Here is a 27852-nt window from a genome sequence, read left to right on the forward strand (position 1 = left end):
AAGGTAATCAATATCCTTATGAGGGTCAAATTTCATGGTCTTTTCAAAGTCCTTTTTCCTAATCCACAGCATGAAACACAGCCAACTCTCCCCATTCTGAAATGCTCTCCCCTTCGCTGACTTCTCTCTTCATTCCTCAAATTTAGGTATTTTTCTAAAGTCCACTCGTTCACTTCCACGGATACCACCTCTGTGGAGAACATATACAAATTACACCCCCAAACATGATGTTTCTTCTGAGCTAAACCCCCTGAGTCTCCCAAAGCAGTGGCCATGTAATCAAATACTTTGCTTTGCACTCCCATCCCCCACTCCCCCAACACTTCGAAAAAAAATTTTTTGGTTCCTCCACTATTTTTCTATCATTTGTTTTATGCTACAAATCTATAAAAAATTATTCATATTGAAAAATTATTTGTGACAAGCTATTTTCCTCACATAAGTTGATTCATGACGCTTACAATTTGCTTTCTGAAAGGGTTAACTTCTCTTTAAGCAGCTGAATTTCTGTATCCTTCTCGTGGGAGGTTAAATGGGAATGAAATTCTTTATCTCTATTTGTAGCCAACAATGATTCAAGGTTTTTAATTGTATGTCTCTCACTTGACAGTTGTTTTTTTAACAGCTCTGATTCTGATTTTACATTTTCTAATTCCACTGCAACCTACAAGAAAAACAAAGCAAGATTACTTCAGTATAATTTTAGACTTACTCTGAAAAATTATCTGCAGAGCTATACACACATCAGTTGCTTCATTTTGGGTACTGATTAAAGATTCTGTAATACTTTTCACATATAAGAAAAACATCTTATTTTCAAAATAATCTTTGCTAATTTTTTAGCAAACACCTATCCCAACCCTCAAATAGTTTTCTTTCGTGTTATCTTGTCAAGAGAGGGTAATTAGCATAAAATCCTAAAATGTGGCCACCCTATCAGTAAGGAGGCCCTTATGGTTTATTAAATATGTATATTCTGATTACATAGTCAAACCAGTCTTGAAGCTTCTCAGTACCTGAAAATAAAGTTACTACTAAATGAGTGAAAACTGGAAACACCCATGTTTAAAAACACACATTGGGTTGTTTAAAGTAATGCTTCAGTTTGGGAATGGGACGTTCCAGTTAACTCGACTTTTAAAATTAAGTAAGATTTTTATCAGGAAAAATATTCCACTTAGAAAGGAATGAACTGCTCAATTCTTCATATAAGTCTTATTTTTAAACAGAGAAAGAATGTATTGGGATATGTTCCTATTCTATAATTAGAAGACTTGTATTCTCCTAAATACCCATTTGCTTCAAAACAGCACCTAATTTTATCATCATGTTTGCCAAAGAAACCTCGACAAAGAATGTAGTAGTCAAATTAGAGTAGGGCTGAATAAAACAGTACGCTACTGTGACTTCCTGGTGGCGCAGTGGTTACGAATCCGCCTGCCAATGTAGGGGACACGGGTCTGAGCCCTGGTCCGGGAAGATCCCACATGCCGTGGAGCAACTAAGCCCATGTGCCACGACTACTGAGCCTGTGCTCTAGAGCCTGTGAGCCACAACTACTGAAGCCCACGTGCCACAGTTACTGAAGCCTATGCGCCTAGAGCCCGTGCTCTGCAACAAGAGAAACCACTGCAATGAGAAGCCCATGCACCACAACGAAGAGTAGCTCCTGCTTGCCCCAACTAGAGAAAGCCCGCATGCAGCAATGAAGACCCAATACAGCCAAAAATAAGTAAATAAATAAATTTATATATAAAAAAAACAATATGCTACAATATTATCTTTTAAGTTCTTACCCTCTCAAATTCAAGGTTTTTGGAATTCAATTGCTGGGTCATAATATCTTTGCCTGAATCAAGCTTAATGCAAAGTTCTCTGAGAGATGACACATCATTTAATACTGTTGCTTTCTCATCTTCTTGGTGTCTCAGCTCTTCTTCTAATCTAGATATGGCTTTTGCCATTGATGAGATCTGAGATTCATAAGCATGATGTGCATTTATGTGCTGAAAATAAGAAAACAGGTACAAAGTTAAAGTAACCTAGTAATTTTAAAGGTTTGAATCTGTGTAGCTACAACGTCACTTTATAAAACTATAAAAGCCAATTTTTGCAATTTTAAAAATTTTGCAATTTTAAGATACTCTCAGGAAGTTGTCTGCTATTTAAAGATGCCCTATTTAATGCTTAAAAAAAATACTGTGTTTAATTATTAATCATGGTAACTAAGTACCTCATGTATATATTTGGAAGATGCAAAGATGAAAATTACTGCTTTAGGGTTGTGAACATGAGAGATCTTTGAAGTCATATTAAATTTTTCCTTTATAAACTCTTTGTTATAATAATGCTTTTTAGAGTAACATATATACTTATCACTCCTCAATTGCCTTTAAATTCTGAATTTCAAAAATGGAGTTTGCTTTAAAACTATATACCTAATGTCATATTTACATTTAATTTAACCTAATAATAGTATACTACTTTATAAGATTTTAATAACTGAAATAACGAGCAAAATTTGAAATACTGATAAACACTTCTTTCCTAAAGTAATACACATTAAAAAAAGAATTAATTAATTAATTTATTTTTGGTTGCATTGGGTCTTCATTGCTGCACGTGGGCTTTCTCTAGTTGCAGCAAGCGGGGGCTACTCTTTGTTGCGGTGCACGGGCTTCTCATTGCAGTGGCTTCTCTTGTTGTGGAGCATGGGTTCTAGGCGTACGGGCTTCAGTAGCTGTGGCACACAGGCTTCAGTAGTTGTGCTTGCAGGCTCTGGAGCGCAGGCTCAGTAGTTGTGGTGCACGGGCTTTGTTGCTCCGTAGCATGTGGGATCTTCCTGGACCAGGGCTCAAACCCATGTCCCCTGCACTGGCAGGCAGATTCTTAACCACCGCGCCACCAGGGAAGCCCCGAGTAATGCACATTTAAAATTTTTCACAATTTAAAATGTGAGTGATAAATACAAACAGATATAAACTCTACTTCTAGAATTTAGAAAGAATTCCACATTTGAAAATTAAATTATTAAACAAGTTTTACTAAAATGAATCAACATTAAAAATCTAATACACTGCTTTGAAGATTTAATAAATTTCAACAATTGTAGAAAAGTACTTGGATTTTCCAAATATTAATGAATTAATTAATCAAAATTCCCCCAAAGAAATATAAATATGTAAGTCAATTTTATATATCACATAAGAACATGAACAATGACAAAGAACCAAAGAACTAAAGAATAGTTTCTCCTGAGAACTATTCTGAAGGTTGAAAAACATTCCTTTAGTTATTATACTCTTAACAGAAAAACTTACAGAAATAGTGTATTCGTTTCCTACGACTGCTGTAACAAATTATTGCAAATTGCTGGGTGGCTTAAAACAACAGAAATTTATTCCCTCACAATTCTGGAGGTTACAAGTCTGAAATTTAGATGCTGGCAGAGTTGGCTTCTTCTGGAGGTTCTGAGGGAGAATCTGTTCCATGCCTCTCTCCAAACTTCTGGTGATTGCTGGCAATCCTTGGTGTTCCTTGCCTTGTAGACACATAACTCCAATCTCTGCCTTCATCTTCACTTGACATTCTCCTTGTGTCTTCTGTGTCCAGATTTCTCTTATCTCATCAGGATACCAAACATTGGGTTATGGCCTGCCCTAGTCCAGTGTGACCTCATCTTAAATTGATTACACCTGCAAAGGTCCTATTTTCAAAAAGGTCACATTCACAGGTTCTGGTGGTTAGCATTTCAATATATTTCAGGGGGGCCATAATTCTATCAACTCTCTGGCTCCCCCAAATTCATGTCCTTCCCATGTGCAAAATATATTCATTCTATTCCAACATTCTAGCATCAACTCTAAGTCCAAAATCTTATCTAAATCAGAATGGGTAAGACTCTGGGTATGGTCCTTCCCGGGGCAAAATTCCTCTCCTTCCAAGGACCTGTGATACTAGAAAACAAGTTACCTCCCTCTGAAATAAAATGGTGGAACAGGCATAAAATGGTCCTATTCTGAAAGGGAGAAAATAGAAGGAATAAAGGAGTTACTAGTCCAAAGTAAGCTTGCAGCCAAGTAGGGCAAATTCCATTAGATTTCAAGGCCTAAAAATAATTATCTGTGTCTTGATACTCTGTCCTCTGGACCTGCTAGGGCAGCCCCACCTTCTCAGCCCTCAGCTATAGCCCCATCTCTTGGCTCACAGTGGCAGTGGCGCTGCCTTCTGGAATCAAGGAAGAAATAGCCCAGTCCCCTGGGCCCATGGTAGCGTAGCAGGTCCACCAGCTTTTGAGCTGCCCTTGGCAGCCCTGCTGATCTCTGAGCCACCTTCATTCTTCCCTTTTCTTGAAGGAGAACATATGTCCATAACTCTAGTGGCCTGTTTTCTGCTAGTAGGATCCAAGAAGTTTAGCCTTCTTTCCTTTTATCCTGTTTCTGTCTCTTTCAGCCCAAGCTGGCAGTGTTTCTGCTGAGGTGATTGGTTGGATCTATGAGTCACTCACCTACTCTCTTTGCCTAGCCACACTCTCGGCCCTGAACACGCTCTCGGCCTCCGGAACACGCTATCTGGATAGGCTAAGACTTTTCCAAATCATCAAGTCCCGGCTCTTTTTTTGCTTGGCAATTTCTTCTTCAATTTACCTCTTTCCTTCACATCTTACTATAAGCAGCCAGGAGAAACCAGGCTGCACCTTTCATACTCTGCTTGGAAATTTCCTCAGCTAAACATCCAAGTTCATAACTTATAAGTTCTACTTTCCTAAGAGTACACCATAATTCAGCCAAGTCCTCTGCCATTTTATAATAAGAATTACCTTTTCTCCAGTGTCCAATAACATGTTCCTCAATCCCATCTGAGACCTCACTAGAAGAAACATTCTTATTTCTGGACAAATTCCATTCATGACGATTTATGTATTTTGTAAATAATAGAAGTTTTCTCTACAGCTTTCCTCCTTTTTTCTGAGTTCTCACCAGAATTGCCTTTAATGTCCATCTTTCTACCTACAAACTTTTCAAGGTAATCTAGACTTTTCTATCAGGCACCTCAAAACTGTTCCAGCCTGTACCCATTACAAAACTCTTCTAACCTGTACCCATTACAAAACTCTTCCAGCCTGGGGGCTTCCCTGGTGGCGCAGTGGTTGAGAGTCTGCCTGCCAATGCAGGGGACACGGGTTCGAGCCCTGGTCTGGGAAGATCCCACATGCCGCGGAGCAACTAGGCCCGTGAGCCACAATTACTGAGCCTGCGCGTCTGGAGCCTGTGCTCCGCAACAAGAGAGGCCGCGACAGTGAGAGGCCCGCACACTGCGATGAAGAGTGGCCCCCGCTTGCCGCAACTAGAGAAAGCCCTCGCACAGAAACGAAGACCCAACACAGCCATAAATAAAAATAAATAAATAAAAGGTAAACCCAAAAGTTTAAAAACAAAAAAAAATAAAATAAAATAAAAAAAAAAAAAAAAAAAAAAAAAAAAACAAAAAACAAAAAAAAACTCTTCCAGCCTGTACCCGTTACTCTTCCAGCCTGTATCCAATTCCAAAGACCCTTTTTAGGTTTGTTACAAAAGCATCCCACTTCCTGGTACCAAAATCTGTACTAGTTTCTTAACGTTGCCATAACAAATTACCATAAACTAGATAGCTTAAAACAACAGAAATGTATTCCCTCTCAGTTCTGGAGGCCACAAGTCTGAAATCCAGATGTCAGCAGGATCGGTTCCTTCTGGAGGTTCTGAGGGAGAACCTGTTCCACACCTCTCTCCCAGCTCAAGTGATTGCTGGCAATCCTTGGGGTTCCTTGCCTTGGTAGACACATCATTTCAATCTCTGCCTCTATCCTCATGTGGCATTCTCCCCTGTGTCTTCTGTGTCTGAATCTCCCTTATTTTACAAGGACACCAGTTATCAGATTAGGGTCCATCCTACCCAGTATCACCTCATTTTAACCTTTTAAAAAGTATTTATTTATTTATTTTTGGCTGCGTTGGGTCTTCGTTGCTGTGCGCGGGCTTTTCTCCAGTTGCGGCGAGCGGGGGCTACTCTTTGTTACGGCGCGCAGGCTTCTCATTGCGGTGGCTTCTCTTGTTGTGGAGCATGGGCTCTAGGCGCACAGGTTTCAGTAGCTGTGGATCGCGGGCTCTAGAGTGCAGGCTCAGCAGTTGTGGCGCACGGGCTTAGTTGCTCCACAGCATGTGGGATCGTCCCAGACCAGGGCTTGAACCCGTGTCCCCTGCACTGGCAGGCGGATTCTCAACCACTGCACCACCAGGGAAGCCCACCTCATTTTAACTTGATTAAATCTGCAAAGATGCTATTTCCAAATAAGGTCACATTCACAGGTACTGGGAGCTAGGACCTAAATATATTTTGGTGGGTAGGGGGTGCATAATTCTACGCACTACAGATAATCAATACTTTCTTCTAAAAAATAAAGACCGACTACAATACTATACCAACAAAACAAAACAAAAGTAGAACTAATAGCCAACTGTTCCTTATCAATCTAACTTATTTAGGGTCCCTATATTTTAACTAAACTCAAAATTTTATTAAGAGACTTTTATTAGACTGTCTTTATGACAAAAGCTTATTTAAATCCACATGCAAAAGAATGAAGTTGGAACCTTACCTTATATCATGTATAAAAATTAACTCAAAATGGATCAAAGACCTCAACATAAGAGCTAAAACTATAAAACGCATAGAAAAAACAGGGGAAAAGCTGCATTATGTTGGATTTAGCAACGATTTCTTAGATATGACACCAAAAATACAGGCAAGAAGAAAAAAATAGATAAATTGGACTTCATCAAAATTTAAAACTCCTGTGCATCAAAGGATAAAACTGAGTGACAAGGTAAGCCATGAGATGGGAGAAAATATTCACAAATCACATATCTAATAAGGGATTGAAATCCAGAATATACAAACAATTCCTACAACTCAACAACAACAGAAAACAACCTGATTAAAAACTAGGCAAAGGATTTGAATAGATATTTCTCCAAAGAAAATACACAAATGGCCAATAAACACACAAAATATGCTCAACATTACTAATCATTAAGAAAATACAAGTCAAAACCAAAATGAAATACCACTTCACTCCCATTGGGATGGCCATTATTAAAACAGAAAAACAAAACAAAAAACCCCAGAAAATAACAAGTGCTGGTGAAGATGTGGAGAAACTGGAACCCTAACATTGCAGGTGGGAATGTAAAATGGTGCAGCCCCTGTGAAAAACTGTATGGTAGTTATTCAAAAAATTAAACATAAAATTACAATATGATCCAGTAATTCCATGTCTGGGTATATCCTAAAGAACTGAAAATAAAGACTCGAATAGATATTGTACATCCATGTTCATAGCAGCATTATTTTCAATAGCCAGAGAAGGAAACAAACCAAATGTTCATCGACAGATGAATGTTTAGACTGTGGTATATGCATACAATGGGATACTATTCAGCCTTAAAAAGGAATGAAATTCTGACACATGCTACAACATGGGTGAACCTTGAGATTTAAGTGAACCTTAGGCCTAAGTAAAATAATTCAGTCACAAAAAGACAAATATTGTATGACTCCACTTATAAGAGGGACATGGAGTAGTCAAATTCATAGAGAGAGAAAGCAGAATGGTGGTTGTCAGTGGCTGGGGGAGGGGAAAATGGGGAGTTAGTATTTAATGGGTACAGAGTTTTAACTAGGGAAGATGAAAAACTTCTGGAGAAGGATGGTGGTGATAGTTGCACAACAATATGCATGTACTAATTGCCACTGTATACTTAAAAATGGTTAAAATGGTAAATTTTATATTATGTATATGTATATTTGTATATTATGTATACAGTATATTATGTATATTTTACTTACAATATAAAAGTAATGGGGCTCTCCTAAGCAAATTACCAGAATTAATAACAGATTACCATTGAACTTGATTTTTACCAATGCTTAAACCTCACTTCAATAAAGTGCCTTTGAATGTTTTCTGTTTTACTAAATTCTGTCTGTGCGAGACCAATGAATATATTACCTCCTGAATTTCTTTTTCTAGTAGCTCCACTCTTTCTCGAAGGTGTCTCCTCTCTGTGTCAATAGAAAGAAGTTCCAGTCGAACTGAGCTGCTTTCTCCCTCAGCTTGATGGGCTTTGACCTCCCAGTCTTCAGCACGGTCATGAAGCATCTGAAATCTATCTAACAAATCTTGATTTTCTCTTTCCTGGTTTAACCACAATCAAATTGTTTCTAAATTAGTCATCATTACTCACTGGAATACCCATGTCATAAACATATACACACATTGGGATTTTTGTTTTAATTTAGGAAGCATAAGCTATCTGTGCAGACACTATACTAAGTAAGATCTGTAAGAAAATATACAGACAGTAGGCAAGATCTCCACTTTCATATGTTAATATCTAATAGAGGAGACAGAATAAAGAAACATGAAAAAGTTAAAAAAAAAATCAGTCTTAAGTCCAACCTAAACAATGTTTTTTCACCTTAGCAGCCATTAAGCTCTCCCATCGTGACACTTCAGTTATGTAATTATGAACTCTACTCTTCATTTCTTCTTTTTCTTGCACTGCTGCTTCTAATTCCAATGAAATTTGCTATAAATCAGAAAATTGAAGACAAATCTAAAATCAATGTAGCACCTAATGAGTTCTATTCATGTTCAAATAGCTCTTTCTGAATTTGGGGAATAAGTGAGAGTAGGAAAAAAGGAAAACTGTTCCTGACTGTTATTTTCACATGTTTTTCTTGACTGATCTTGACTTTTTAACCAAATATTACCATGTATCTCCCACAATATATGTGACCACATATCTGGTATTTAAACTAAGGGCTAGCTACGCTCAGGGGTTGACATTTAAAAAAATATATATCAGCAATATGCTCTATAATGAATAATTTTTTAAAATATTTAAAATAAGAAAATCATTGGTTTTCTTGGTGTAATCCTTTAATAAACCAGCACAAACAAAACCAATACCTTTTAGTATTTGCCATTCTAAACTATTCATTAATTAACTTACAGGCATATCTCTAAGCCACTGGAAGTAAGTATGAATAATTAAAATCTATCATGGGTCTTTAAAACACAGCAACTTTGCCCTGGGGGTGATGCTGAGGTCCTCACCCAGTAGGGTAACACCAATTTCTGCCATAGAGAACACCATGCTCCCAGCTTCAGGATTCCTTGCAACAAAGACCACAATGGTGAGGGGACTACAGTTGTACCCATTAGACACCCTGTAATATACCGCAGCATTCTAAACCACATTTTAAAATACCCTTATAAACACTATTCTCCTTAAAGAATTATTCCTTTTGTTGTTGATATTTATATAATTAAAATTTAGAAAGCATATTTAGAGCTTTAAAATTTAGCAAACAATGAATATATTGTATAACTGTATACTATAAAACTATCAAAGTTTATGCATTGTGCTCATACCTGGTTTTCTCTTGCCACTGTAGCCAGATCATCCTGTAATCTTCTGTTTTCCTTAAAAGACATTTCTTTAGATCTTCCTACTTCATCAAGTTCCTTGTGAGCTGCATCAAGTTGGCGCCGGAGGCTGCTTATCTCACGGTCCCGATTAATCAGTGTTTCCTTTAGGTGGCTGTTACATGGGTGGTTAGCAATAATAAAGAAAGCTTTTTGAAAAATTTAGTTCATTTACAAGAAAACTGTTGTACTCTGATTTAAGTATACTAGGAATGCAAGAAATTACAACTACTCAACCTATGGACTGGGAGAAAATATTTGTAAATGATGCAACCAACAAGGGTGTATACCAACAGCTCATACAACTCAATAACAAAAAAACAAACAACCCAAGCAAAAACTGGACAGAAGATCTAAATGGACATTTCTCCAAAGAAGAAATGCAGATGGCCAATAGGCACATGAAAAGATGCTCAACATTGCTAATTATTAGAGAAATGAAAATCAAAGCTACAATAAGGTACCACCTCACACCAGTCAAAATGGCCAACATTAAAAAGTCTACAAATAATAAATGTTGGAAAGGGTGTGGAGAAAAGGGAACCCTCCTACACTGTTGGTGGGAATGTAAATTGATACAGCCACTATGGAGAACAGTATGGAGGTTCCTTAAAAAGCTAAAAAGAGAGTTACCATATGATCCAGCAAACCCACACCTGGGCCTATACCCAGACAAAACTATAATTTAAAAAGATACACACACCCCTATGTTCATAGCAGCATTATTTACAATAGCCAAGACATGGAAGCAACCTAAATGTCCACTGACAGTGAAATCTATAAAGAAGATGTGGTACATATATACAATGGAAGACTACTCAGCCATTAAAAAGAATGAAATAAAGCCATTTGCAGCAACATGGAGGGACCTAGAGATTATCATACTAAACGAATAAGTCAGAAAGAGAAAGACAAATACCATATGGTACCACTTATATGTGGACTCTAAAATATGACACAAATGAACATATCGAAGAAACAGAAACAGACTCACAGACATAGACTGTGGTTGCCAATGGGGAGGGGGCTGGAGGAGGGAAGGATTGGGAGTTTGGGATTAGCAGATGCAAAGTAGTATTACAGAATGGATAAACAACAAGTCCTGCTATATAACACAGGGAACTATATTCAGTATCCTATAATAAACCATAATGGGAAACTTCCCTGGTGGTGCAGTGGTTAAGAATCTGCCTGCCAATGCAGGGGACACAGGTTCGATCCCTGGTCCGGGAAGATCCCACATGCCTCGGAACAACTATGCTCGTGCCCCACAACTACTGAGCCTGCGCTCTAGAGCCCGCGAGCCACAACTACTGAAGCCCGCATGCCCTAGAGCCCACGCACTGCAACAACAGAAGCCACCACAATGAGAAGCCTGTGCACCGCAATGAAGAGTAGCTCCCGCTCACCGCAACTAGAGAAACCCCGCGCACAGCAATGAAGACCCAATGCAGCCAAAAAAACCAAAAAAAAACATAATGGAAAAGAATATGATAAAGAATATATATATATAACTGAATCACTTTGCTGTATAGCAGAAATTAACACATTATAAATCAACCATACTGCAATAAAATTTAAAAAAAGAAATTACAACTACTTCATTAAGATACTGATTAGGTGAAGCAGATATTTTAGATCTCTACCAATCATTATGTGCAAATAAAGTCATAAAATAAATTTATTATTCTAAAAGTCAAGTAAAAACAGAAGACTTTCAAGTGTTAGGAGCAGAACATAAATGGTTCAATTGGCACTTATTTAATGTTTAAGTCCCCACTATTATATAATATGTAAGGGTGTATAAAATAAATACAATTAGTGACTTTTGTCTTGAAGTAGAGAGACCAGACATAAAATGTAAAGTCTTGTAACAATGTTCAAAAAGGTTTAGATGTGGAATAAATTCAACACTGGCTACTAGGGTAATCTGAGTTTTAATGATTAGGGCCTGCACAGGGTAATTACAGTAGAAATAAGGAGCAAGTAGGTATGTAAAAGAATAATTAATAAGACATAATTGTTTAGATGTGGATGACAGAGGAAGGGAGAAAGTTAAAGAGGATAACATTTCCATGCAGGAAACTGAGAAAATAACTGATACTGGTAAAAATAGGAAAACTGGAAAAGAAATTTTCCTATTGCCAGATTGCTATTCAAATAGATAAAGCTGTATTCACTGAAAATTTCTAAAAAAGCTGGATGCCGTTCCATTGATTACTTACTTCATAGAAGATTCATACTCTGAGACTGTTGTCTTCATCTGAGAAATAGCTTTTTCCTATAGAAATTATAAAAATATGTAAGATTCTAAACCATTCATATAGAAATGTCTTCATTTGAATTGATACAATGTCACTTTTATATAGTTTAAATCCAATTATATAAATTATGTTACAAAAGAAACCTCCAGTAAACATATTTCCATGTACCAATTATATTTCATATATTGTCATATTTCTACTCACTCTAAGAATGTGAATTGTTCCTTGAGTTTGCTATAATCATATATGATAAAACTGTATTCTAGAAATAGAACTTTTAAAGATTCAAATTATTGGTATAAAATGAAATTTAAACACATTAGAAGATACGGCCTTGGGTCTTAGGAACTTGTACACAGGCAGTAAGAACTGCATATCTAAAACAGAGAATAAAATAAGCTTTTCTGTTCAGATGCTGGATAACATTACTTAACAGTCACATACTTTATTAGCTAGGTTTTCATGCAAGTTTGCAATCTTTTCTGTCTTCTCATCTACAGTCTCCTGAAGAATGTCTTTTTCTTTATCAATAACACCAATGGTCTTTTTCATTACATGAGCCTCTTCATTCTGTGAAGTCATCTTGAAGTGTAGTTTACCTATAAATGAAAAAGAAATGTTTGTTAGACAAAGTAAATTAGGATTAGCAAAAACAAAATTTAAGAATACTTACCTATTTTTTCCTCCAGTATTTTAACTTGTGCTTGTGCTGATTCAAGTTCACTTCTTTTCATGGAAAGTTGGTGCTGAGAGTCCTCAAGTGACCGCTGTAGCTGCTCATTTACTAGCCTAAAGAGTCAGTGGACAAAAACAAATGGTATTCTTTACCTCTGGTAGAAATAATTTTTTTTTAATGAAAGATCTTAACAAATAATTTTCTTATTTTTAAAGTTTCTTTTATTCCTTATTTTAAAGCTCTTCCAGTATAATCAAGGGCATTATACTATATATATTATTCCTTTCTTCAAAACTGTTCCATCTTCCTCAAAATAATATGGTGTAAAAATCAAATTAATTGTATACATTTTTCTAGAGGCTTCCTAGTAGTTTTAAAGCTTTTCTCAGTTTCCTAATATCAACCCTCTTTCTCTTAAAATCTATTTCCAATAGTCAAGGCAAAGGAAAAGTCTTGTTTTTACAGAATGGCCTAGCACTTCAAGATCCTGACCATCCTGACCAGCAAGCTTTTAATTCTGCTTCACATTCTGACTTTTTTTGATAGGTAGTCAACTGGAGGTCATAGTAAACAGGGAAATAGGTATTTACTGTAGTGCAATGAGGATTTAAGACTAAAGACTGGTTTCAGGGAGCAAAAAAAAAGGACATACAGCAAAAATAAAGACAATTTCAGACGAATCCTTTACTGATCAGTAAGATTAATTTTTTTTCAGAAGTAACAAGAATTTGCTCTCATGTCATCTAGGGTCTTTGGAAGCTTTTAGTCCTGGCCTAGGAATTCTTAGCCTGGCCTTGCTGGAAAAACATGGCTCTCACGTTAGGCTATTTACTGGGGACTTCCACAGGTTCCTTTTAGGGTTTGTTTGAAGATGAGATAGTAGAAGATACTAAAGGTGGCTTAGCTTAGAATTGCCTAATAGGGAGGAGGTTGGATTCTGAAACCACTAGTAAGATGGGACATCTCCCACAGAAATGAAGAAGTTTTACATGCAACACTGAGATATTCTGAAACACAAAAGACATGACCCTGACTGCTCTAATAGCAAGTGAATGATGACCCAGAGGCAGGGAGGGAAGTCAAGGTGAGGCTGACTTCTTTAGAATTGCACAACCAAATAAAACCAAGTCAGAAAGATTCTTGGTTCAAGCAATTTTACTTCATAAAATCATCTGTGAGGTCCAGGTGACTCACTGTATTCAAGCTGCTTGTAAAAGCTACAGCTATTACTCTGAGGGATATAACTACACGGAGTGGAGAAAAAAGAAAGCTAATATTCACTGTACTGATAATTTACAGACATTAGCTCATTTATTCCTAGGACAGTTCCATAATTAGAACCATTATCTCGATATTAGAGAAACAAATAACTAATAACGTGTTCAAGATGGCAAAGCTATTAAGGCAAAGAAAACATATAAATCCAGTTTAGTCTACCCTGATATCCATGTTTTTCTACTACATCACATTGACTACTACGAAGAGCACAGGACATCTTCTATGTGGAAGGGAAAATGTCTGCCAGTAAGCTATGAAGAATCCTTTCAAAAATGGAATGGCTCCCAGAGTTCCTAATGAAGGACACCCAGTAGTTGGCAGTGCTTGAAACCCTAGGTAGAAATGTAAAGATTTTTTTACATCTAAGTTCATTAGCAGGGTTAATTCCTAATGAAAGTAGGATTGATAAATGAAGGCAGGATAACATCTTGATTGATTATACATATAAAGGAGGCCCTTACTGAGTCTTAAAAATAGCTTTGCCTTTTCATATTCTAGTGTAGACAGGCAAGGGAATAATAGAGATTCCACACAGACCTCGGTGGTAACTTTCTGACAGAAGGATTGCTGCTAAGATAAAGGTCTTCTTAACGAAAGAACTGAGGTATAAAGTTCATAGGAAAGAATAGTTGAGTGACTATCATATTATTTGTCATCATGGTGTTTGGAAAGGAAAATTTGAGAAACTGTTGAGCACTAAGTTGCTAGGATGAGCTAATTTCTTAGCTTCGAAAGTGCTATAAGCAAAAAGCAAAGGGAAGTGATGACTTCCCACCAGAGAGCGAAGCAATAAAACTTAGAATCAAAATTCTAGCTCTCTACTTACCAGCCATGTGGCTGGATAAGACCATCTCTCTGAGCCTCAAATTCCTCAGTTTTATTACAGTACATGGATGTATACATGTTTTCATCTTAGGGGGCAAAAGTAATTACTTCTCTTCATGATGGACTATATTTTAAACAAAGACAGCATCATAAAGGGTCCTTTATTCATAAGAAGTGTTCAAGTTGTAAAATGGAGCTGAAGCTCCATCTAAGAGGCGTAGGTTTGGAATTTTAATGGCCTCTTAGAAGAAAGAGAGATTGATATGGTATCCCTGTTTTTTAAAATTTATTTATTTATTTATTTATTTTTGGCTGCGTTGGGTCTTTGTTGCTGCCCATGGGCTTTCTCTAGTTGTGGAGAGCGGGCTACTCTTCGTTGCGGTGTGCAGGCTTCTCATTGCAGTGGCTTCTCTTGTTGCGGAGCATGGGCTTTAGGCACACGGGCTTCAGTAGTTGTGGCTCGTGCGCTCTAGAGCGCAGGCTCAGTAGTTGTGGCACACGGGCTTAGCTGCTCTGCGGCATGTGGGATCCTCCTGGACCAGGGTTCGAACCTGTGTCTCCTGCATTGGCAGGCGGATTCTTAACCACTGCGCCACCAGGGAAGCCCAGTATCGCTGTTTTTTTTGTGTTTTTTTTTGGTATCCCTGTTTTATTTCAGATGTCTCCAAGACTCTATGGTTATGACCCACCACTAACTGAGAAAGTATCATCTCTTGATAACTGAGAGAGGGGAAAAGAGATCAGGACTGGCTTTTCTTTCACATTTCTGCAAAAGGATGATGATTTATATCTGGTGGTCCTAGGTCCCTTGGCCCTTCTAAGTCCAGTCCCATGAGCTCAGCTGTCCTTACTTAGGGCCCTGGCTCCTCTTCTTGTCTTGGTAGAAAAAAATGTTAGGCATGCCCAAAAGATAATTCTTAGGCATCCTAAGGAATCTATGAGCCTTATCTAAAATGGTTCTCAATTCCCTTAACAAATAAATACTTCTCGAAGGAGACCAGTTATATTTGGTTTTCTGAATATACAAACACACTCTACTATAATAGCTGATACTTATTGCCATAATAATAACTCTAACTAGAGCTTATGGGCTCTTTCCAGGAAAATCCGCTAATGCATTTATTTGATCCTGGATAAATACATAACCCTCTAGTTTTAAAGAAGGTACACAGAGTAACTAAAGACTAAGGTGAAATGAAAACAGTCTGACGGTATTTTCATCTGCAGGAATCTAAATGTTTAGAGCCTCATAGCTAGCAGTGGTAAGGATTAAGGCTATTGTCCTCTGCTGCTGCACCAAGAGACTAGACCAAAGATCCTCTATTTGGACAATTAGAGACTGTGCTTGATATAGAAAAGACTGTTTGGTGGCACTGAAATTTAATGAAAAATGCCTAACTCAGGGAGGGAAAGAGAAAATGGGCCCACCAGGTGGATGAAAAGGAATATATGCTTTATCTATCTGAGTATCAGCTTCTTAAATGTCTTCATGTTAAGGGAAACAGAACTTGATGTGATTAAAGGGACAGCAAGATCTCTACTAAACATATCAAAAGTTGCATGAGGTTTGGACAAGGAGACTTTATTTCCATACAGTGCTTGGTATTATGTTTGTATTGGGTTCAGCTTTGGATGTGAACTTGACAGCTTGAACTCATGGTTCTAATGTTTACCAATGTATACTGATATGGAGAATGTGACTGACACACCTTCCTCAGAGACAAGTCTGATATTTGTCAGAGCAAAAAAAAGTTATGGAATCCTGCAATCCCCCCGTTATTACCTATCTCTGTTTACAGACAAACAAATACCGGTAAAGAGAAAATTCTCCACAACCCATTCCTATAACAAGGTAAAAAGAAAATTCTCCACAACCCATTCCTATAACACAGTGACTGGATTATTCCTTGGTGAGGGAAGTAGCAGACTGGGTAAGAGAAAAGGGTACTAGCATAGCAGAGAAAACGCCAAAGGAGCCGCACGGTAGGGGATCCAAGGGAGGGCACTGAAAGCTCTGTCTTATAAGACTGGAAAGGGCATCCTGTGAGGGGAGGAAAGGGGAGTTATAGCTATAGTTTGAAGGAAAAAGCAAAATGGACTAAATGCAGCTCCAATCATCTGGACACAGAACGGAAAAGGGTAGACTAGTAATTCTGGGTGACAGAAATATACCATGGTATTTGTACTTTGGAGCTGAACATAGACATGAACCAGAGGGGGAGAGGCCATTCCATTCAGGTAGCTCTCCTTCATAGGATGTATGTAGTGCCTTGCAAGGAAAAAAAAAAACCAAAACGGAAAAAGAAGCTTCTACCTTAGTTCTTCCTAAACAGTATTCCTTAATTAAACAGACAAACAGCCAGCTCTTGGTCTTATTACATAGTTTGTTTTGATTTTGTGTAACAAATGTTTCCTAAATCTGGCCACTGTTCTCCAAGTTCATTGTCACTGTTTCACTCCAGACACATTGTCTCCATTGTCTGCCATCAGTCTCTTAAGACTCCAAATTCACCTTCCCTATTTTTGTGAGAGTTCACTTCCTAAGAGGAATGGTAGGAAGTCACCCCCTTGGTTAAAAATCTGTTTGTTCTCCATGTTTGTAAGATAAAATCCAGACACTCTTGGTTATCATACCAAGTTCTTTATTACCTGACTTCAACCTGTAGATACACCCTACTTGGGCCATACTGACTTTTTTTTACCATTTTTCAGACACATCACCTTTTAGACTCTGTATATAAATATTCTGATTTTACATTTCTTTGAAAGAAGAACGAGAAGAACAATGACATAGGTAGCAAAAAACTCTGTAATTTCCAGCAATTCTACACTAAGGAGTACAAACAATCTGAAGTACAGGCATACCTTGGAGATACTGTGGGTTTGGTTCCAGACCACCAAAGAAAATATGGCAATAAAGTGAATCATGTGGATTTTTTGGTTTCCCAGGGCATATAAAATTATGTTTAATACTCACAAACATAAAAAACAAACTTATGGTTAACAAAGGGGAAGGGGGAAGGGGGAAGGGGTAAATTAGGAGTTTGGGATTAGCAGATACAAACTACTATATATAAAATAAACAACAAGGTCTTACTGTATAGCACAGAGAACTGTAATCAATATCTTGTTATAAATCATAACGGGAAGAATATGAAAAAGTATATATGTGTGTATATGTATAAATATATATATATATATGCACATATGTATAAGTGAATCACTTTGCTGTACACCAGAAACACAGCATTGTAAACAACTATACTTCAATAAAAAAAATTAAATTAAAAATTCAAAGCCATTGAAAAAATAAGTAAGTAAAAATAAAAGTTATGTCTGTACTATACTGTAGTCTATTAGGTGTGCAATAGCATTATGTCTGAAAAAAACGATGCACATACCTTAAATTAAAAAACCTTATTTCTAAAAAATACTAACCATCGGGGCTTCCCTGGTGGCGCAGTGGTTGAGAATCTGCCTGCCAATGCCGGGGACACGGGTTCGAGCCCTGGTCTGGGAAGATCCCACATGCCGCGGAGCAACTAGGCCCGTGAGCCACAACTACTGAGCCTGAGCGTCTGGAGCCTGTGCTCCGCAACAAGAGAGGCCGCGATAGTGAGAGGCCCGCGCGCCACTATGAAAAGTGGCCCCCACTTGCCGCAACTGGAGAAAGCCCTTGCACAGAAACGAAGACCCAACGCAGTCAAAAATAAAAAAAATAAAAAAAATAAAAAATACTAACCATCATCTGAGCCTTCAGAGAGTTGTAGTAATAGACAAAGCTCACTGATCACAGATCATAACAAATATAATAATTATGAAAAAGTTTGAAATATTGCAAGAATTACCAAAATGTGACACAGAAACACGAAGTGAGCAAATGCTGTTGGAAATACGGCACCAATAAACTTGCTTGATGCAGGATTGCCAAAAACCTTCAATTTGTAAAAAACACGACATCTGCAAAGCACAATAAACTGAAGCACAATAAAACAAAGTACGCCTGTATCTGTTAGGGAGATGTTAGAAGGAGGTAGGTACAAAAATTTGCCTGCAATCATATCAAGTTATTAAAGTCTTTAAAAGTACAGATACTCAAAACTTACCCAGATTCACTCAGTGAACAGGAACCTCCAGAGATCAGTCCCTAAATCCATACTTTACAAAAGCTCCCCAAGTGATTCTGCTGCAAAGCCAACTTTGAGAACTACTGCTTTTCAAAGGCCTAGTCCAAAATGCCACCATTATGAACCTTATATAGCAACAAGCTTGTTCCCGGAAGAGAAATGAAACTTTCAATAAACTTACCTAAGTGAGTTCATCTCTGTTTTCTGATGAGATGAGTCACCAGCCACATGGCTAAGTTTTTGAGTTTGGAGTTTTACTTTTTTCTCTAAAGCCTCTATTGTTTCTTTCATTTTTAACATTTTAGACTTTAATTCACATTTTTCATTTTCAAGCTATAATTAAAGTTTAAAAATTAATAGGTATGTGTCTCAGTTTCTTTTCCTTAAGCACTCTTTCATAATATTTCTGGAAGAAAACTAAGGAAATAAATTAGATTTATTTAAAAATACTTTAAAAGTCATGTGTACACTTTAGGTTCTAGACGTCAGAATAGGCAAACACATTTTTCTCTCTCTCCTCTTCAATATCATTGAAATCAAAGAAAAGATACCAAAAAAGAAAGGCAAGAAAGGAAGAAAAGAATGTATCCATAACAGCAATGAGGGGAAACCACTAGCAGACCAAAATTTTGAGAAATTTCTAAAAAGAAAAGTAGCTAGGACTGAACTGAAGAAAAATCAGAGCAGAAAATACCGTAACCCAAACACAAAATGGAGAAGATTTATATGAGGAACCTGTAACATTTTCCTGAAGAGCATAAAACACAACCTGACTTCATGTGAAGACACACCATGTTTCTGAATGGGAACACAATATTGGAAACGGATTAAAATTTCCTGAAATAATTGTAAATTCAATAAAATTTCAGTAAGAATCCTGACACAACCTTTTTAAAATTAGATGGGTGACTCAGATTTCATTCTAAAATTTATTTAGGAAAAAAGAAAGTTAAGAAAAAACAGTAAGAATGGGGGGCAGGAGGAAGACTGCAGCTCGACTTGCTTTATGAGATATCAAAATAAATGAAAAAGCTACTATAATTAAGATAGTATGGATTTCACATATGGACAAGCAGATACATCACAAATGTAAGTTTAGGAAAGGCAGCATTTTAAGAAAGTGGGAAAAGAATAAACTCTTTAAAAATAGAGCTGGGATAGCCACTCACTAGAGACAAAAAATTAGCTAGATTCTATTTTATTTTACGTACAAAAATAAATTCTAGATGCAATAATGATCTATATACAAAATTCAAAACCAAGAAACATTAGTGATAAATTTAAGCCTTCCAGTTGAAACTGTAGACTGACCACACACATTTTTAACATCCCTTCTTCTGGAAAAAGTGCTAAAATGACAGTAAAGAAATAAGAAGGTTATATACTCATAATACAGAGAGAACAAGAGAGAAAACAAGGGTGAACACGTGACTTCAAAAACTTGTGGAAGACAAAGAGCAGAGAGCGGTTCAGAGTGGAAGAAAGATATATACAATCTAAAGCAGGGTCTGAACCTAGGAACTAATGACCTTTGATGCCAGATAATTCTTTGTTGTGAGGGCCGTCCTGTGCACTGTAGGACATTTAGCAGCATCCCTGCCCTCTGCTTACCAGATACAAGAAGTACTTTTTCCCCTAATTGTGACAGACAAAAATTCTCCAGATATTGCCAAATATCTCTTAGGAGGCAGAACTGACCCCAGTAGAGAATCACTGACCTAAAATGGCCACAATAGGGAATACCAATGAGCGCAGCCAGTTGACTTACCCTGAAGAAGCTCAACACGTGGAGGCATGAAGCTGTGGGGTGGGGTCACGGGGAGAACTGAACAAGGAGATTGGCTGAAAGTCTATATACTGGGACACTCATACCCCAGTTATCTCTTTCTAGAAAGTTTTCTTGGAAATCAAATATATTAAAAAAACCAATAGAAGGGCTAAAAGACAAAGTTGAGGCAATCTCCCAGAAAGCAGAACAAGAAGTCAAAGAGAAAATAAAGGGGAAAAGATAAGAACATTAGATCTCTTTAGGAAGTCTAAAACCAACAAATAAAGCTCCAGAGAGAGAAAACAGAAGAGTAGAGTAAATTACCAAAGAAATTGAGAACATAAGATAAAGAGAAAACCCCAAATCCTTTCAGAAATAAAAACATGTCATGTACAGAGGACTCAGAAAAGAATAGCATCAGACATCTCAAAGAAAGTTGAAAGACCAATGGAGAACAGTATTCAAAATTTTTAGTGAAAATAATTTTCCAATGTAGACTGCCATATGCCTAAGCCAAATAATAAATTATGAAAGTTGAATAAAGACATTTTCAGACAAGCAGAGTACCAAAAAAATTTCCTCCCATGTATTCTTTTTCAGGAAACTGCTGGAGAAGATGCTATACCATAATGAAGGAACAAACCAAGAAAAGAAGAAAACATGAGGTTCAACACAGGAGAGGGGGACAGGGAAAGTCTTATGAGGACAGCTATGGAGAGACATAGTCCATAATGAAGCAAGATAGAAAGCTCAAGAAGGGAGGTATTCGGGGGAAAAAGACCAGAACTGGTAAAAAATATTGAAAGGCATGAGGCAGAGATGGAGTTCTTGATAAAAATTAGCAATGAAAAACAGAAGAGTAACAAAAAACAAAACAAAAGCAATTATTATTAACTCCAGGAAAATGGTCTACAAGAAAAAAGGTAAGAGTAGTACTGTCCCACTTGGCTGAGCCGTAAACCACGAGAAGTCTTGGTAATATAAACAATAACTACTTAAGTGAGCAAAATATGTAATTAAACTATGTAATGGGGGAAGAAAAGGGGAGTGCTAATCCATCATCTACCATCACGGAGACTCACTAAATAACCTTAAATCAATAAAGACTAAATAGCACAAGCACATTATTTAGAAACAGGGAGGTAAACACCAGGAAAGAGAGCTGTGGATGGTAATTTGTGGGATACGGAGGTGGGAAAGGAAAAAAAATTTTTTTTGCACTAAAAATCTTCCAGAATTCTTGTTCAAACAAGAGTACATGTGTGGTATAAAGATTAAAAACAGGAACATTTGTGTACCCATCACCTGGCTTAAAAAATATTACCTGAACCTTTGAAACTACTGTGAGCAGTCTCCAATGACATCCCCTAACTCCTGCCCACAGTATCCACTATCCTGAGTCTTCTGTTTCTCATTTCTTGCTTTTCCTTAGCACACCACATTTGTATGAATCTCCAAACAATTTACAGTTTAGGTTAGCATGTTTTTGAACATTACATAAGCAGAATCATACTGCATGTTTTTTTCAACATCATATTTGCAAGATTCATGCATGTTGATGTTTGTAGCTATTATTCATTCATTTTTGTTGCTCTGTAACATGCCATTGTATGACTTACCACTGTTTATTTTCCTCACAACTGACATCCAGATTGTTTTCTTTTTTCTGTCAGAGAGTAAACATTTTAGGTTTTGTGAGCCATATGGTCCTTTGCCACTACTCTACTGTAACAAAGAAACAGCCATAAGCAATGTATTAACAAATAAGCATGGCTGTGTTCCAATAAAAACTTTATTACAAAAACAGACTGGAGACCAGATTTGGTCTAGGGGCCATAGTTTATTGACTTTGATCCAAGGTTCATATCTAGAAATGGATTTGCTGGCTAATAGAGTATGCCTTTGCTAACCTAGAACAATGCCAAATTATTCTCCAAAGAGGTACCACCAGTTTGCACTCCCAGAAGCTTCACAAACTAATAATACTAGCTATAACTTGTTAATTTCTGATGACCTGATGGATGTGAAATGATTTTGCTGTGGTTGTAATTGGTATTTCCCTTATTATTGAGATAGAACATCTTTTTATATTTATTAACCATTTATAATTTCTTCTGCCATGAAGTGTCAATTCACACCTTCTGTTGAGTTTTTTTTAGGTTAAATGTACGGTAAGTTGTTCTCTGCATTAGCGGCTTGTCTTTTCAATTTATGGCTATTTGATAAACAAAGATGTTCTTGTCAATGTGGTCCTATTTATCTATGTTTTCTTTAAAGGAATAAACTTATTTGTGTCTTGTTTAGGAGCAAACACTGGCACCAGACACCTGCTAGCTGTGTGATCTTGGGCAAGCTTCCCCTCTGTTTCCTTATCTGTGAAATAAGGATAATATTAGCATTTACTTCTTATGGTTGTTGTGAGAATTAAAATTATATACATGAATATATATAAAATGTTGAGAAAAGTACCTGACACACAGTAAATGCTATATAAATGATTGCTATTATTATTATTTTGCCAAGGTAAAAAAGATTTTTCTCTTGTATTTTCTTCTAAAATTTGTAGCTATTTCTTGAACATTCAAGGCTGCAAGTAACCTTGAACTGATTTTTGCGTCTGGTATATTTTAAGTAGGATCCAATTCCTCTTTTATTTTATTTTTTATTTAAAAAAAAATCTATCTATCTATCTATCTATCCATCCATCCATCCATCCATCTATCTAGACTGCGCCGGGTCTTAGTTGCGGCACATGAGATCTTCGTTGCGGCATGTGGGATATTTTAGTTGTGGCATGTGGACCCTTAGTTACGGCATGCATGTGTGATCTAGTTCCCTGATCAGGGATCGAACCTGGGCCCTCTTCATTGGGAGTGCAGAGTCTTACCCACTGGACCACTAGGGAAGTCCCCAATTACTTTTTTATGTACGTATATATGAACAGTCAATTGTCCCAGAAACAATAAATTACTGAATAATCCTCTCTTACCCCATTCATCTGAGTCCTCGACATATCAAATTTCCATAATTTGTGGGTTTGCTCTCTACTGGGTTTTATCACTCTCTTAATCCCTGAGCACTACCACCCTATCTTAATTAATGACTCTAAAGCCTTCATATCTAGTAAGACAAGTTCCACACCACGTTCTTCTTTAAAATTTCTTTGTGATTCTTGGCTCTTTGCTTCCATGTAAATTTTAAAATCTATTGTCAGTGTTCACTCTCACACACATCCACCCACCCACCCACCCATCTTCTTGGGATTTCAGCTGAAACTATGTCAACTCTACAGATGAATTTGGGAAGAATTTACATTTTTTTATAAACATAATATCTGTCACCTTTTTAATAAATTGGATATATCTCTCCATTTATTTAGGTCTTCCTTAATGTCTTTCAGTAAGGATGCAAAATGTTTTCTATTAAGATCATGCAAAATTATACATAGGTATCTTGTATTATTTATTGTTATAAAAATGGTATGGATTTTCTTTTTATCTATCTTGCTTGGGATTTGTTATGCTACTGGAATTCACTGTACATCCTGAATCAGAGGACTCCTGTGTTTTCTATCATACCTAGAAAAGTATCAATTATGCCTCTCCCATATTTTATTATATTCTCCTAGAATTTTGACTAAATAAATGTTGGACCTTCTCACTTTATTCTCTAAGGCTTTAACTTATTTTATATTTTCTATCTCCTAGTCTCTTTCCAATGACTTCTAGTACTTCAGATATATTTTCCAGTTCATTAATTCTTGCTTTCAGATTCCGGGCAGGCTAGAGTGACAGGGACCCTTCTACCTGAAATAACTAAAAATTTGGGCAAAGTATATGGAACAATGGTTTTCAAGACACTGGGCATTAGGCAATGATGGGTAGTGACCCCTGAGAGATGAAACAAGTGAGATGAGCCCTATAATTGTTCCAGTTTATTGCCTGAAGAATTTCCAGGCTGTGGCACAGGGAAAGAAACCAGCTGGACCTGGTGATTCCCCTAAGTTCAGAATACAGGACTGAGAGTCAAGGGAGGCCAAAGCAGTTAGAATTCGCAGGGCGGATACTGGAGGAGAACTGCACAGAGTAAGAGCACCAGAGATTTATAAAGGGTGCCCCTTGAATCTTCAGCTGAGTAGGGCTCAGCTCACAGAGAGCTACCCAAGGCCAGGGAAAGAACCATCAAAGAATTAGAGGGAACAGTACTGAGGGCTCATGCAGGGCCAGGAATAGCTTCTTTTTCCATCAGTCATTTGAAAACCTCATAATTCATGAGGCAACAGGTAGTGAGCGTAATCAAAAAGATTTGGTTTCAGTAGTAAAACAAAATTAGTCCAAAACTAAATGCCGTTCTAGTCCCACCTAATTAAGCTTAAAAGCAAAACCAGAAAGTAACAAGCTACTTCCATCTGACTTAAGTGTATCCCAGAACAAACTTCAAGAGTGTTTCTAGGAATACAAGCTCTCCAGCAACCAAGAAAATAAAATTCACATCCAATCTAAAGTTACCAGGCATGCAAAGAAACAGGAAAATACAACCTATGAGGAAGAGGAAAAAAAATCAACTGGTCCAAAGCTGATAGAAACAGATGATAGAATTAGTAGACAAATAAAAACAGTGAAGACAGGGAAAAGGACACTAGTCAAAACAAAACACAGAAAGATAATAAGACTATCAGAACACATACCAATTTGTTAAAAGCCCTATCTCTAGTGAGAGCAATAAGGAATGAAAATGATTTTCACTTTTTACTCTAAGTCTGTATTACATGATTTTTTAAACAAGAGCAAAACAACAATAATCACAGCTAACACTTACTGAGTGCTTACGATATGCCAGTAACTATACTAAGTTCTTGATATGTATTAACTCATTTAATTTTCACAAAAACTCTAAGAAGTAAGTATTAGCACCATTTCTATCTTACAAATAAAGAAATTAAGGGATGAAAAGTTTAAGAAACTTGCCTACAGGTAATAGGTGACAAGGATGGATTTGAATCCAAGTAGTCAACCTTCAGAGTACATACTCCTAGTCACTGTTATACAGTTTCTCTAACATATTATTTTGTAATTTTAAAAACATACAGTACATTAAAACTATAATTAAAATAGTCATTCATACAACAAAATATACCCCAAATTCAGTTTGATAAATTACCTGGTGATTAACACATGTCAAATGTTCAACAGTTTTCTCTAATTCTGATTTTTCAAAAATACTCATTTCATGGAGATGCTGTAAGAGAATTTTATAGAAGATGTTCATTCACATCAAATAATAAAACAAAATTACCCAAGTAAGCAATGCAAGTCTATAGTACTATTTTATGTATTTTTATAACAGAAATGTTTTAGAAAGAAAATCATTAGAAATTTTACAAAAACAATGCTTTTGGTTGAAAACAAAAACACAAGAGGTTCTCATCTTTTATGCTTTACCTCCATGTATGACTATAACAGAATACACAGATTGGTATGGGTTCATTTATAAAGATTTATACAGATCAATCCATTAGCACAACTATACAGGGAAAAACCCAGCAGGTTAAGTAAGCTCAGGAGAATGCCCTCATTAGAGGAGATGTAAGAGGAACAGAGTATAAAGGAAGAACAGATGGGATCAGAAAGACACAGGAAGCAGAATACTACAGGGCCATGCAAGAGATCAGAGTTTCAACAATGAGCTGGTCAACAGTGTAAACACGAGTGTTGTTATTTTTGATTATATTACCCTATCCAACTTTTGCTGATGCTAAGTCTAGGACAAGTGATATGTTGGTGTTCTGTGAGAATTTTTCGTGCAAATTCTTACTTCCATCCATGTTATTCATTAAAAATAAGTAAAGACATCTGATGTTTGGATTATATATTTCACTGAAAAGGTCACTGTGCTGTATGCATTTTTTTGTTTATTAAATCATTCAACCGGTATTGAGTACATACTATATACCCAGCACCAAGTAAGGTATTAGGAATACAGTAAAATGGATAAAGTCTCTGATGTCATAGACATTATAGTCTATTAAAGACAAACCTTAAACAAGATATTAAAATAAAATCATGAATATTCTGCTAGGAAAAGGAACTTTATGGCGACATATTGAAAGGGAGTCTAGGATCTAGGGTTCATTTCCTTTGTGAGGAAATGATGTTTAACTTGGCTATAAAGGATGAACAGGAATTAGCCAGGTGAGGGGACTGGAAGGGGTGAAGGATTTTCTCCTAGAAAGGTGGGGGCAAGAAAAAGTCCATTAAGCCTGGCGTTGAGAAACTGAGGGGTGAGGAATGGGGGGGATGAGCTTCGGGAAAAGAAGCTAGACCTTGAAGTAGGCAAGGGCCAATCATCGAAGTCCCTGAAAACAGTTAATGGATTTTAAATAGGAAGTGATGTGATCGGATTTATATCTTTGAAAGATGACTCTGACTTCAGTGTGAAATACAGATTTGAGAGGCCGCTAATACACTAGTGCAGTTGAGAGAGAATAATGGCCAGAATAGGATGGTAGCAGGGGAACAGAAACAAGTAGGCTGACTGAAGAGAAACCAATGTGAGCTGAGGAGCCAGATTCTTTGTGACTTCATTAGCAGGTGATCTTGGACAAATTATTATTACTGTTTTTTTTTATTAAGGTACAGTTGACTCACAATATTATATGTCTTAGGTGTACAACATAGTGATTCACAACTTTTAAAGATTATACCTCATTTATAGTTTTTATAAAATATTGGCTATATCCCCCGTGCTGTACAATATATCCTTGTAGCTTATTTATTTTATACATAGTCATTTGTACCTCTTAATCTCCTACCCCATTTTGCTGCTCTCCCCTTCCCTCTCCCCAGTGGTAACCACTAGTTTATTCTCTATATCTGTGAGTCTGATTCTTTTTTGTTATATTCACTAGTTTGTTTTATTTAGATTCTATATATAAGTGATAACATACAGTATTTGTCTTCCTCTGACTTACCTAAGCATAATACCCTCCAAGTCCACCCATGTTGTTGCAAATGCCAAAATTTAATTCTTTTATATGGCTGAGTGGGTACTCCATTGTGTGTGTGTGTGTGTGTGTGTGTGTGTGTGTGTGTGTGTATATATATATATACACACACACACACACACACACACCACACATCTTCTTTATCCGTTCATTTGTTGACGGACACTTAAGTTGCGTCCATATCTTGGCAACTATAAATAAGGCTGCTATGAACATATCTTTTCAAATTAGTGTTTTCATTTTCTTCAGATATATACCCAGGAGCGGAATTGCTGGATCATACAGAAGTTGCATTTTTAGGTTTCTGAGGAACCTGCATACTGTTTTCCACAGTGGCTGCACCAATTTACATTCCCACCAACAGTATACAAGGGTTCCC

General features: G+C 36.9%; 1 protein-coding gene across 1 annotated transcript in view; it reads right to left on the bottom strand.

Moving 5' to 3' along the window:
* Window positions 1-27852, bottom strand: part of CEP135 (centrosomal protein 135) — a 75234-nt gene that overhangs the window by 8766 nt on the left and 38616 nt on the right. The window contains exons 14-23 of the mRNA XM_059924088.1: window positions 25631-25708; window positions 18884-19035; window positions 12470-12585; window positions 12241-12395; window positions 11758-11813; window positions 9479-9647; window positions 8520-8630; window positions 8051-8236; window positions 1797-2006; window positions 462-664 (exon numbers count right to left, since the gene is read on the bottom strand). Coding sequence (XP_059780071.1) covers window positions 462-664; window positions 1797-2006; window positions 8051-8236; window positions 8520-8630; window positions 9479-9647; window positions 11758-11813; window positions 12241-12395; window positions 12470-12585; window positions 18884-19035; window positions 25631-25708 — 1436 coding nt within the window. The remainder of the gene's footprint in view (window positions 1-461; window positions 665-1796; window positions 2007-8050; window positions 8237-8519; window positions 8631-9478; window positions 9648-11757; window positions 11814-12240; window positions 12396-12469; window positions 12586-18883; window positions 19036-25630; window positions 25709-27852) is intronic.

Source organism: Balaenoptera ricei, chromosome 5, assembly GCF_028023285.1.
Source record: "Balaenoptera ricei isolate mBalRic1 chromosome 5, mBalRic1.hap2, whole genome shotgun sequence".
NCBI lineage: Eukaryota > Metazoa > Chordata > Mammalia > Artiodactyla > Balaenopteridae > Balaenoptera > Balaenoptera ricei.